At 39.7% G+C, this 13,242-nt stretch overlaps 1 protein-coding gene across 4 annotated transcripts; it reads left to right on the forward strand.

Annotated features, from left to right (window-relative positions):
* Positions 1-131: 131 nt before the first annotated feature.
* On the forward strand, positions 132-12,992 carry PSMD12 (proteasome 26S subunit, non-ATPase 12). Of its 4 annotated transcripts, XM_063352605.1 has the most exons (14): positions 147-272; positions 483-571; positions 3,062-3,291; positions 3,691-3,823; positions 5,593-5,652; positions 5,897-6,025; positions 7,392-7,499; positions 8,416-8,520; positions 8,975-9,124; positions 9,289-9,423; positions 9,979-10,091; positions 10,478-10,652; positions 11,168-11,245; positions 12,554-12,992. In XM_063352605.1, the coding sequence occupies exons 4-14, from the start codon at positions 3,716-3,718 to the stop codon at positions 12,761-12,763; spliced, it is 1,371 nt and encodes a 456-aa protein (XP_063208675.1). In that variant the 5' UTR covers positions 147-272; positions 483-571; positions 3,062-3,291; positions 3,691-3,715; the 3' UTR covers positions 12,764-12,992. The 4 variants fall into 4 exon arrangements, with proteins under 4 accessions (XP_063208674.1, XP_063208675.1, XP_063208676.1 ...); XM_063352604.1 differs by lacking the exon at positions 483-571 and having other exon boundaries at positions 132-272; XM_063352603.1 differs by lacking the exons at positions 147-272; positions 483-571; positions 3,062-3,291 and having other exon boundaries at positions 3,306-3,823.
* The last annotated feature ends 250 nt before the right edge of the window (positions 12,993-13,242 follow it).

Raw genomic sequence — 13,242 nt, forward strand, 5'->3', positions numbered from 1 at the left:
GCAGCCGCCGCTCGGGCGGGTTTAAACAGATTTGGGGAAGTTTATCGCCCGAGGTGCGACAAGGCACCTTGCACAACATTTACAAGCGGGTGCGAGAGGTGAGAGCGCCGGGAGGGCGGCTGCGGGTCTCCTCGCACCTCGCTCGGTACGAGAGCCAGGACAGCTCGGTGCAGCCGGCGTGCACCGGAGAGATGGAGCACAGGATGTGAAGGCCTCACCCATTTCCCTTCTGGTCAGCCCTTCGTTATCAGCCAGCGCATTTTGCAACACAAGTAAAACTCTTTTTTTTCTTTTCTCGTATCAGCTACTTTCAAATGCCACGCAGAAAGTTCAGTGAAAAAGCGCCTCCTTGCTAGTTGAACAACAAAGCCACAACCGTTTTAGGAGGCCTTTTTTTTTTCTTCTCCTCCCCCGCCCCCCTCCCCCCCGGCAATTTGTTAGTTAAATTGGTTTTAAATATGCTTGGGTTTTGTGTTCTTCAGAGCAATTATGCATTATTAAGTTACAAGTTGATATGCACAGGAACCCAATTCTGAAACGCTGAGAAACCCCAACTGTTACACAACCTCAGGTAAATCATAAAATATTCATATTGCTGATTCTCCTGTCTTCCAAATGGCTATAAAGCATGTATCGCAGAGAAGCACTGTGACAGTAATATGAAAATAGAAGGCACTATACAGATAATGGTAAAATATAAATCAGCATTTAAATATAAATTATTTGCAAAAATAGAAGTGATGAAATAGCAGATTTGGGACAGTTAAAGATGAATTCAGGCCTACAATGAAACGTGTGTTTCATAATAAGAAAGTGCAAAACCCCTCATGTTTTCATTGGTTCTGAATGTACATTTCAGAGCTATGTATATAATTTTTATCCCAGAGCGGACACAGTGCCATCTCCTGGAGCTAACAACATAACTTTTCTGTTCCATTGCAATAATGGCACAATATTTCACACACTCTCCCTTTCTAGTGAAGTGCAAACACCTACACAAAGAAAAAGAAAATCTGGGAGCTCTGTTAATAGTCTGGGTTTTCAACTGAGGTATGAACAATGTGATTAATGAGACTTCTATCTCGAATCTGACAACAGCCATTGATAAATATCCAAACTGTAGCTATAATTCATAGTGTTGGAAGTATATGTTCCTGAAACTTCTATGCAAAATAGCGAAAGCAAGGCAATACCTGTGATATTATCTATAGATGAGAGGTAATCCAAATTCAGATCTAAAACATCTTCAGCTTTAAGTGATTTGATAGTGGTTTTGCTCATTAGGAACAGCATCTCTGGATTTCTGCTGAAAACCAGTGTAAAAAAAAAGAACTTCGTTGCATAGGGCCTTGATGCTACCCAATTTTAGGCAGACATTGATTTAAATAAAAGCAGGAGAAAGACGTAAACTAGTTTATTACCTATTACAGGCTTTAACATAAACCAAACCTTACAGCTCTGTTTAAAATAATAAAGCATGCAGATCTGTGTAAAGAAAGTAGTGTGTCAAATCCAGAAGGTACTTAAAATGGAAACCAAAATTACTTCCATACTTATAGCGAGACATTCTTCAGTCACCCCATAGTTATTGCCAGAGGCAGTCTTGTGCTGTCTGCGCATACACATGGAGGAAAAAAACAATGATCACAGCAATACCCTTACAACTCCCTCTAGGATTTCTGTCCTGGGACTCCCTACGAAGCATGCTTACCAAATGCTTCTAGGGAACATGCTGAGAGAGAAAATGTCTAGCTCCAGCTAGCCAGGAAGTTTCTGCCAAGCATGCCTCAGTTTTGGTTCTTTGTTTCCTGTGAATTGTCAGAAACCATTACTCTTACCTCTGCAACATGGTCTCAATGATCGGTTGTAAAAATAAGACATTTTTCACTCATCTTTCACTTTTGACCTGGGGGGAAAAAAGCCATATGTTAAATCATGCTGAACATTAAGTCCAGATGGTCTTGGGTCAGCAGAATGTCACTTCACAATAAGAGACAGTAAAAGTCAAGTTATTTCTCCAGGTATTTTGCTAAGGCCTTTTGAATAAGAATTTAGTGGGTTTTTTGAGTCCTTCATGAAGTCTACATTGAAGGCAAAAGCTGCCTCCTTGTCTCTCAGCATACCTATGTAGGTAAAGGAAGATAACAGTTGCAATATGCATTAATATTCCTCTTCCACTCACTGTCTGAATCAAAATTACTGTGTATGGGAATACGTTCAATTAGATTAGTGTCTGACTTTTAACTTCCCTGAAAGCCATCACTGCCTATCCATGGACTGTAAAAATATACTAATGTTACAACAAGCTAAATTCAAAATGAGTATTCAAAGCTATGTAAAAATTTGTAAATCACCAGAGTTAGGAAAGAACATCTCATACACTCTCTATGATACATGTATGAATTTTCAGTACTTAGATCAATTAATAACTAAAAATTATTAAGGATAATGGATAAATTCTGTTACTAGACTTTTAAAATCAAGTTTGAATTTTGAATTCAAATAGAAAGTGACTAGAAGTCCATGGTCTGTGCTGCGCTAATTGGAAAGCATGTATGGGACACAATTCCAAAATACATTGTTATAGCTCTGAATTCACTTAACTGAATTAATCTGAATTTACGCCAGTGTAGCAGATGTAGTAACTCAGTCTTAATTCTGTAAACAAAAGATTTAAAACAGTTATCTCAAATACCCTTTTGACATATTAACCTGTTGTTATGTATGCAGTATAGTCATAAAGTAACATAACACAAAATGTAATTTCCTTGTAACTTATTTTTTCAGGGAGTCTTAAGTAACATCCAAAGACATAAGGCATTCACTGATCAGTATTTCCTTATGAGTTGTTTGCTTGCAAATATCAGTGAGTTTCTCTGAATTTCTCCAGTGAATGAAACTTGTGTTGGAATGGGAGACGTTGGCAGTCTATAACCACAAGTATTGCACCAACATCTCACAACAACTTATCAAACACCATGATGGCGCAACACTGTCTAAAATCAGGGTCCTTGTGCTCTTAAGAAACATTGTGTCTCCTACCTTTTCCCCATCTCTCCAGCAATGCAGGGTTAAGAGACTTTTGGCTGGGACATGAGATACATTGAAATCACCACAGAGAAGTCACCAGCTACCACAAGTCCAGTCCTCCACTGAGGCCGTACTGCGGTGCGGCCTGCCACGGCAACATGGCATGGTTCTCTCAAAATGTGGGGAAACGGCATAAAACCACGATCCTACTGGCTCACCGCCCTGGGACCGTATCAAGGTCTCAAGCCCTTGACACACAAGGTAGGAGCAACACCGTGGCTGTGGTGACTGTGCCGAAAACCTACGCCCCTGCTGAGGCAGAAGGCCGCAGGGCAAGCTGAGGGCCGTGACTAGCCTCCATGGGGAAGTCACTGCCCCACATCTGGCACCAGCTGCCCCTTCCCGGGGGTCCCCCCAGCCCGGGGCACGGCTCCACGCGAGCCAAGCCAGCGCTCAGCGGCGGCGGGGCGGCCGAAAGCCGCGGAAGGGGCCGACCCCCTCAGACATGGCGCGCCCCCTGAGGCCCGGCCCGCCCCGGGTCCTGAGGCGGCCGGAGGTGGCTCCGTCAGCGCCTGTGTGGCGCGGCGCGGGGGCCTTCCACGGGGCTGTCCCGGCCGCGCCTGCGCGCAGAGCTTGGCTGCTTCCGGTGTGTGTTCGCAGGGGGACGCGGAGCGGAGCCGGGGAGATGGCGGAGGGTGGCGCGGAGCGGGCCGACGGCCGCATCGTGAAAATGGAGGTGGATTACAGCGCGACGGTGGACCAGCGGCTGCCCGAGTGCGAGCGGCTGGCGCAGGTGAGGGGAAGGGGAGAGCCCGGCGGTGCGAATGGGCTGAGTCATGGCGTGGGGCGCGCTAGGCCGCGTTCGGGAGGCGGCCCGGTGGCGGGGGGACGCGCGGCGCGACGTGCAGCCGCCTCCTGCCACCCGATGGGGTGCTGAGGGGTCCGGGGCTCGGGCCCTTGTTGGGGAAGGGCGGAAGAAGGGGCTGCTCTGCCGTTCCGCGGGCAGTGTGCGGCCGGGCGGGCAGCAGGGCGGTGAGGGAGGCGAGAGGAGATGTCAGGGTGCAGCCGCGCGGGTAAGGGGACAGGAAGGCCCGAGTCCACCAGAGGGGACGTGGCTTTTCCCTGCTGCCGCTTTCCATGGGCAGCGCGGCTGGGTAGACATGTGGGTGGTTGTTCATCCTAGGACTGCTGTGCGCCAAAGCTGCCTTCGTGTCATTGGTCCTGTGTCAGGTTAGAGAGGCAGCGCTTTGTATGCTTCTGACTCGCTTCTGTACGTGCCCCAAAAGACTGGAATGGAGGGCCAGAGCCATGGCAGGCTAATAGGGTGTCTGGCATCTGCTGAGCAAACGTGAATGTGTGCCTAGCCATAGATGGCCACAGAATGTCTAGTTTATTTGGATTGTAGAGGTAATCGTGCATATGGTGTATCATAAGGTTTCTTTTATGGACTTATTCTGTAGCAGAGATTTTTATGCATCTCAGACCTCAGACAGATTTGGTTTGCTGTTATGTTCTGTCCCAATAGGATGGCATTGGATTCTTTACATGCTGCAAATACTCTTGCTTGATCCACGTGCCTCCTTGTGATAGACATTTGTACTACGTAGCACATTGTAGGATTCTGAAGGTAGTAGCCTTAAGAGAAGAAAATTGCATCTTACGCTATCTTAAGACTGTATTGTATGGAGAGTAGGCACAGGTGTTTTATCACACAGGCACAGCTCTTCGTAGGTATGGACACTGTGACCATGTTTCATTGCTGCATAACATGTAAATTTTGTGGCAGTAAGAGCACATCCTTGAAAAACCATTGTGCATGGTTTAAAAGATTTCAGTAGGTTAGATATGTCTTAGAAACAAATTTAATTTTTTCTTTTTTGTTACTGATTTTCTATTTGCTAACCTTTTTTTGCAGCCTCGCAGGTGTCATGGGCTGTTACAAATTCTCTCATATTAATGTTTTTTACAAGATATTTGCTAGGAATTACAACTTGGGACTAAAAGTACGTTGTGGTATCTTTAACTCCTCCATAAAAAGGCAGATATAGTTGTCAAAACCCAAAAAGCAGGACTATTATACTTTCAGGCTTAGACTGTAAAGCATGTAGTTTATGCTTTCTATAATATGCTGTAATTAAGATACGATGAATGTGGATGAAAGTCATAGTAAAACAATTTTTTGGCCAAGGCATCCAATTGCATATCTGTTCTCACTTAAAGCTTTGTTTTGGCTAGGAAAGAAATCAGTCTTCCATCTGGCTCAGTGAATGTGAGCTAACCAAACCTGTCTGAAACTTGCTAGGTTTCTCGCTCGAGACAGACAACTTATAGCATGTATTAGGCAAAAATGGAACTAGTACCTTTCCAGTTTAATCTATGTGTAGAACCATATATTTAAAATTAGTGCTATGTCTGTTTCTTTTTTTAAGGAATAAAATACTTAAAAATGAGCGTACAGGCTAGTCTTACGTTTTTTTTTCTTATGTGAGAATTAGAGCTGCAATCAATTTAAACTAAGTTGTTTCTTCACTTATGGTGGTAATTCTTTGCTTATGACATTAGGAAGGAAGATTGCAAGAAGTAATCGAAAACCTTCTCTCCTTGGAAAAACAAACACGAACGGTAAGTAGCATATGGTGTGCAACATTTATTCTGGGTTGTCCTACACACCCCCTTGTTCCATTGCCTTAAAGTCATGAAGGGAAATGGAGTATCAGTCTTCCTCTTCTGTTGTTCTTTTCTTTAAAAAGAAAATCAATGAGGCTAGATATAATCAGTATTTTTTCCCTTTGTACAATAGAAGTGCAAGTGATAGAGGTCTGCAGGTTGTTTAACCCATCACTAATATGCTGATTCTTTGTTACAGGCATCTGATATGGTCTCCACATCCCGTATCTTAGTTGCTATAGTGAAAATGTGTTATGAAGCTAAAGACTGGGATGCTCTTAATGAAAATATTATTCTTCTATCGAAGAGAAGAAGTCAGTTAAAACAGGTGAATTTAATCCTTTGAAACAAAAAAATAAAATTATATTTGGAGCTGTATTATGTATCTGATTCCACCTCGTGCGTAGGGACTTTCCTGACTTTGTAGCACCTCCCAGAATTAGCATCTGTTGACATTTTTCGGTAGCCATGATGAAAACCAATAATGAAACCGATGTCTGGAATTAGTCTGTCTTCCCCTTGTGCCTGATCTCTGTGTGGTCCAGCTTGCCATTGTTGGCAACACAGCTCTGACCTTTCTTCTTCCAGTGCATTCAAGTGCTTTTAGACGGCAGTTCATCTTTACACTCTTCTGCAGTCTGTATTGTAGACATATCTTTAATTTTTCATGTTCACATGAGGTGTATATTGAACAGAGTCATTGCAATTTATTGTGATCAAGTAAGGGTTATGCCTTACATGCTTGCTTTTGAAACTGTCGTACTCTGGAATTCAGTTCTGTCTAAGAAATTGGCTGTCAGAATAGCTGAAGGCACAGGCATTTAAGAAGGTACAAAGTTTATTGCGCTGTGTGTTTAGTTTGACTTAATTAGAAGTTAGCAACAGGTAATGTTAATGGCATCATTGCTTTAGGAAGAAAAAGGTTACCTACTTTTTAATGTGCAGAAACATTAGGAGTTTGTATAAAAGGGGAATACAGTTTAGTTCTCTTACTTGCACAAACTGTGGCTGAAGACTTGTATCATTTCAGCTGAATTTGCTTCTTGAGGAAGAAGTTCCTACAAGTTCCATTCTGTTTTTTTTTTTAGAAGTAGGTTATTTAGTAATAATTGTAATAGTTTTGTCAGCATTGTTACCAGAAGAACATATTCCATTACCTGTGCTTGCTACTGAAGGATGCTAGCTTATTAGTGCCTACTTGGGAATATGCGGCGATGGAAAAGCATCAGTCAGAAATAATTACCCCTCTTCCTTCCCTTCCCGAAAAATCTACAGGTGTCCTAAAGCAAAAGGCTAGTGCACACACTGCAGAGATGTACCTTCCCTTTAGCCGTGCAGGGATTAGGGCAAACAGATAAGTTTTGTCCGTCCATGTGAGAGCTGTGTGGATTTGGCAGAAGAGGGGTACTACTTTTCAAGAGAGAACCACATGGGATGAATTGAGTATCACTGGAAAAACTGAGAAGAAAGAAATGAGAGGACAGCATTTATTAACTTCTAGCATCAGTTGCTGGCATAATTTTACACATTTTTATGAATCAGAGTGATTAGATGTATGTTGTGTGCTTTTTGTTGAGATGAGTCTCTTTAGTTTGGTATGCAATTATTTAGTACTTATCTCTGAGTGTTATAGTTTGAATGTGTTTGAGAAATCTAAAAACACAGTATGTTTTTCTCTTCTGTTACTGTACTAGGCAGTTGCTAAAATGGTCCAGCAGTGCTGCACTTACGTTGAAGACATCACAGACTTACCAGTCAAACTGCGCTTAATTGACACGTTGCGTATGGTTACAGAAGGAAAAGTAAGATTTTGTTTTAAGACTGAATGTCTAAAAGGTAGAATAAAAATGTTCACCTTCTTTAAAAGCATAGCTTAATATTATTTTCTAAGCTTGTTCAAAAAAGAGGAAAAGTATATTTTTAAATTAACCCAAGAAGTCAAGTAGTGCATTTCTTTCCAAAAGACTGCAAATACTTTCCAGATTTCACATTTAAATAATTTGCTGAAACACTGGTCATATTTCCATGACGTAGATATTTCAGAGTTCTAAAATGTCGTTTGATTTTAACTTTTTAAAATGTTATGTATTTGAAGTTGTTAGAGAAACGAGCAGTTTAGTTTAATTTCTCCTGGGCTTAGCAAGGCGTTACATACGGTTACGGTAACGGTAACCAGAAGGTGATATCAAAGCATTATACCAAGTTAATTACTTACATAATATTCTTTTTACTTAAAGAAAATAAACAATTCTGCGTTAAGGCAAATTTGTATTACTGTTGTGGCTTTTGCCTGTTCAAAGTCAGTCTAAATTGTTACTAATTAAGTATTGCTGATTTATGGATGGTTAGGAGTGAGTGAAATAATGACAACAATAGTACTTAGTATGCGTGAACCATTGGTCTTAACTTCATACCTGTTTCAATATATTTTAGCAGACGAAATATCTAATACTTCATTCCTTTTGTGTTTGCTTAAACAATGGTAGATGAATTTAGACATTATTTTTTAGATTAATTTGGTCCAAATACTTCCAGTGTGTCAACTATCCATCATGTTTTATCTGTGTATGTTGTGGATAGTATCAGTATAGTATAGGCATACGCAAGGAATTAATTAGTTGTATGAAAACATCCAATATAAGTCTTAGTGGGGTTGTGGTCTTAGAGTTTGCACTCCGTAGAAAATTCCAATGTTTAAAATACTACTTCTGGTTTCAGATATACGTGGAAATTGAACGTGCTCGCCTGACAAAGACACTTGCAACAATAAAAGAACAGAATGGTGAAGTGAAAGAAGCTGCCTCTATTCTGCAAGAATTGCAGGTAACACACCACGGAACTCAAAATTGCGTCAGCCATAAAACTTAATCCTGACCGCTCTTAGTTTATTGTTTAGAACTTAATCAGGTACGTCTGCAGAAATGCCTGGAACGAGATAAACTCTTATTAGTGGAAGTGTAATTCAGTTTTAACTGCTTTTGTTAGTATTGGGGTTAGGTTACATAGAGTGTTTCTCATTTGGAAAAGAGATTTCAACTCTCTAGGTAGTGCACTGAGTTTAGTGTTAGTGGATTCTTCCGGTGTAAGTGGGGGCTATAATTTCAAATTGAATAACCTTTTCTCCATTTTCACTTGCTGTGGAATAGCTGGTTTTTTCTGGTGTTTTGGTGGGTTTTTTTTGTTTTCCCCACCCTGACAACCTTCCACTCTTCTTGCACAGTTAAGACTTCATTTTATTTGACTTTGACAGTGTTAAATAGTTACATTTTCATTTTAGGTGGAAACCTATGGTTCAATGGAAAAGAAAGAACGTGTAGAATTTATCTTGGAGCAGATGAGACTCTGTCTAGCTGTAAAAGACTACATTCGGACTCAAATTATCAGCAAAAAAATTAATACAAAATTTTTTCAAGAAGAAAACACAGAAGTAAGTCATTGGAGGATTCTTCCTCTCCCCATCCCAATTTTAGTCTGACGTGCTTCTCTTCAGGTTCAAGTGTATTTGAATCCCTCTGTTTTGTGGTGTCCAGTTGGATTTAATTTATGTGGTTCATGGAGCTGTATTAATTTTACTGTTTGATACTCTTTCAGAAACTAAAGTTGAAATACTACAACTTAATGATCCAGCTGGATCAACATGAAGGCTCCTACCTCTCCATCTGTAAGCACTATAGAGCCATTTATGATACTCCCTGTATCCAGGCTGAAAGTGAAAAGTGGCAGCAGGTAAAAAAAATCACATCCCAAATGTCTGTATTTTCATGTGGCAAATACCCATTTCGTTACCAGATCAATTTACAGCAGATTAAATAGCTCATCAGTCTGTTGTGCGAAGGTTTTTTTAATGGCTGTATTAACAAATTGGTTAGTTGAAAACAGATACAATAAAGTTGATTTCAAATGAATATTTATAACTTACATCATCGTTTTATTGTCTTTGAAATCTTGAGAATGTCTGTTTTATAGAAGTGCAGAAATTAGAAACAGCTGTGCAAGTGTGGTCTAAATGATACTGTTGTGTATGCAGTACAGATGTTACACGTTTGAAAAGATTTTTTTTTTCATGTATGTATTTTAAATACTACAGTTTTAGTTAAGCTGAGTCAATTTAAATGTATCACTGTGAATGGGGGTTTGTTTCTGCAAGGTGACATCAGTTTCACCTTAACTTCTTAATATGCTGGGCTTAAGCCTTTTAGATGTTAAACTCTAAGCTCTCGGAGCAGTGTTTTCAATTCCTCTAATTATGGAAGAAACCTCACACTCTTTCCTCTTAAACAGGCACTGAAGAGCGTTGTTCTTTATGTTATTCTTTCACCTTACGACAATGAGCAGTCTGATTTGGTGCACAGAATTAGTAGTGACAAAAAGCTAGAGGAAATCCCGAAGTATAAGTAAGTATTCTTTCTAATAAACAATTCTTAGGTAAAAGAAGAAGTGTCTTTGAAACTAGCTCTGCAAGTGAAATCTGTTGACACCGAGCCTGGTGTAAGCATCTCAGAATTTAATGGTGTGTGAAAAATACTGCAAAATTTTCATGATTGTGCAAGTTCTACATTAAAATAAATGTCTCTTTGTAAGAGAAAGATCTTGATTAGAAACACGGTCTGACTTCAGCTGCTCCCTGATTGTGTGATGTATTACAGAGTGTATTCATGAAGAACAATGAATATTAATGGTAATAAAATTAAAACATGTAAAATTATTTCTTTGATCTATTTAAGTATGAAATGAGCCTTATTAATACAGGATTGTAAATCAAGTTTATTAAACCATTTAGAGACCTCCTAAAACTGTTTACCACCATGGAATTGATGCGATGGACTGCCCTAGTTGAAGAATATGGGAAAGAATTGAGAGAAGGATCCCTCGACAGTCCTGCAACAGATGTTTTTGGCTGTACGGAGGAGGGTGAAAGGAGATGGAAAGATTTAAAGAATAGAGTTGTGGAACATGTGAGTATGGCTGTCTTTAAGCATTAGCTATGCATTCAGTGCCTCAACTAAAAATGCTTTTCGCTTGCCATATTTTAGTTACAAAGAGAAACAAAAAGTGTATGTAGAAAGGCAGCAGACAACTTGCCTTTCCCGCGGTGTTATATGAGCAAATAAAATGTTGAAAATATATCTTTATTACAGATAGGCATTTGGCATAGTTGCCAGAAAAAAGAGCATATTGCACTCAAATTGTGAGATTTAGCATTCTCATTTCAATAGAGCAGAAACTTGAAAGTCTTGCTTTGTATTAAGTTCATAATTAGTTGACTTAATTACTTAATGATTTGTCATGTAGAGACTTTTATACATTTTACAAGCGAAAGAACTTTCACAACTCCCTCGTGTGCTTTATGCTGGACTGCGTTAGAGCACTGTAGCTCCTAATCTGCTTTTAACATTGACTTTTATATTTTTGCAGCCTGCTTCAATTATATTTTGCACATAACCCTCTACTCTGAACACTTTTATTCCAGAATATTAGAATAATGGCTAAATATTATACCAGAATTACAATGAAGAGAATGGCACAGCTCCTGGATCTGTCCGTTGATGTAAGTGTTCCTTTGCTTATCCTTATAAACGGCATGGAAGTGTATGTGTGCATGCGTTTGTGGCAAAAATGTAAGTATTCAGCAGAGTAACGTTCTCTTTTAATATGAATTTGAGTTCTCTTTAGCTTAAGAAGGTCTAAGTGGTCTGATAGATCATCATTGCATTGTTTTACAGCCAGTGCACAAAGACATAGCATTGCAGAAACACACTGCTTGGTACAAAATTCTTAGGGTTTATGCTTGTGTGTTTATGAGTGTTCCTGGATATACCTTTTGTTATTTTATCTCTGTATATCTGTCTGTGTTATCCTTGCAGCTCCCCTACCTTCATCCTTAGTATTAATTCCCCTCTTCCTGTTACCAGCTCTTAGCAGGAGGCCAGATAGACAGGGAGCATTAAGAGAACTTGGTTGATTGTGTTCTTTTATGAGAAGTAGCATAAAATGCTGTTGGGACTAATAGTATTAATCCAAATATTTGACACTTTACTAGGCAATACAAAGATTTGAGTGTATTTTCATGCCTTTCTGGGAGTTAGAAAACTGTTTTTTAATCCAGGCAGAACTCAATGTCTTGACGCATGTGCCCATGGCAAAAGCTGCTCTTAAAAATTCATTTATATTCAAGGTCTTAACTGAAATGCTAGAGCTGCTTGTCTTGTGTTTCGGTGTTAAAAAGCTCTTGTCAGTGGGATTAAAACTGACTGAAGATACAAGGTTTCTCACCTTTAAATGCCCCTGTTTGTAGATGGTTGCGCTTTGGGAACCGGGGTGGGGTTGTCTTCCTGTCATCCCCCTTTGTGTTTTCAAGAGCTTTCCAAAGAGATTCATGCATTATGGCAGATTGGTATTTCAACTGCAAATGAAAAGGTTTACCCTGCTGTCTTTTAATCAAATCTGCTCTTTTCCACAAACTCGGAATAAACCTTTTTTGACAGCGGTCAGTAATTCACACGGATTTTCCTCTGCCTTGTTTGTCAGATGGCTTGTTCTAATATCGGTGTAGCCAAGTACTCCAAGGTATAAAAGTCTGTTGATGTAGTATATTAAACATGATTAACATGACCAGGTACAGGTCAAATGGGGAAAAAAAAAAGTTTTTTAATAGATCGTGCTAGCACCTTGCAGTGCGAACACGTGTAATATTCAAGTATTGTGCATTTTTTTAAGTACAATATTACTACAGCTGTATTTCTGTTACGTATAAAGAAAATCTTGTTCCCTGTGCTTTAATGCTGTTTGGGAGGAATTCTGATGTTTTGGAGATATAAATGCTATTTTCTTGACTTAGTGCTGTTTGTCTTTGCAGGAATCGGAGGAGTTCCTGTCTAACCTGGTAGTGAATAAGACCATCTTTGCTAAAGTAGACAGGCTGGCAGGAATTATCAATTTCCAGAGGCCCAAGGACCCCAACAATATCCTCAATGACTGGTCTCACAAGCTCAACTCACTAATGGCCCTAGTTAACAAAACCACACATCTCATTGCCAAAGAGGAGATGATACATAACCTGCAGTAAGGTGCCTCAATAATTGCAGTGCTTTTAAAGAAGGCATTAAATCTTCATAATAGAGACTATTATTACAGTGTGTATATGGTTTGTTTTCTCCCTGTCAAGCCTTCCTGGTCTAAAATGTAGAACATAATTCTGAAATTCCTGTTGACACTTATGTTCCCTTGATTATTCATTCAGTTGTTAAATGTTTTTGCTACAGTTGGTGAAAGAACATAATAAAACTATATTGCCTGTATAATAGTAGTCTTGTGATTTCTTTTCCATGTGTACTTTTATCTATCCAACACGTAATTCTGTGGTTGTTTCATTACAGGACTACATTTGAGGCTGTGATTGAGATGATATTCTGTAAATAATAAAATCCTAGGGTTTTACAGTAGCAGGCACTGAGGTAACTTACAATGATAATATTATAATGTTTTGTCAAGAGAGTGTTTGAACAAATTCTGCACGTGCATACTTAAGAACGATGCTACTTCTTG

The sequence above is a fragment of the Chroicocephalus ridibundus genome, chromosome 14, assembly GCF_963924245.1.
Source record: "Chroicocephalus ridibundus chromosome 14, bChrRid1.1, whole genome shotgun sequence".
Classification (NCBI taxonomy): Eukaryota; Metazoa; Chordata; class Aves; order Charadriiformes; family Laridae; genus Chroicocephalus; species Chroicocephalus ridibundus.

Coding starts and splice junctions, on each gene's coding strand:
- PSMD12 (XM_063352603.1), top strand. CDS start 3,536: ATGGCGCGCCCCCTGAGGCCCGGCCCGCCCCGGGTCCTGAGGCGGCCG. Junction 7,500..8,415: donor GTATGGTTACAGAAGGAAAA/GTAAGATTTTGT, acceptor TTCTGGTTTCAG/ATATACGTGGAAATTGAACG. Junction 8,521..8,974: donor CTATTCTGCAAGAATTGCAG/GTAACACACCAC, acceptor TTTTCATTTTAG/GTGGAAACCTATGGTTCAAT.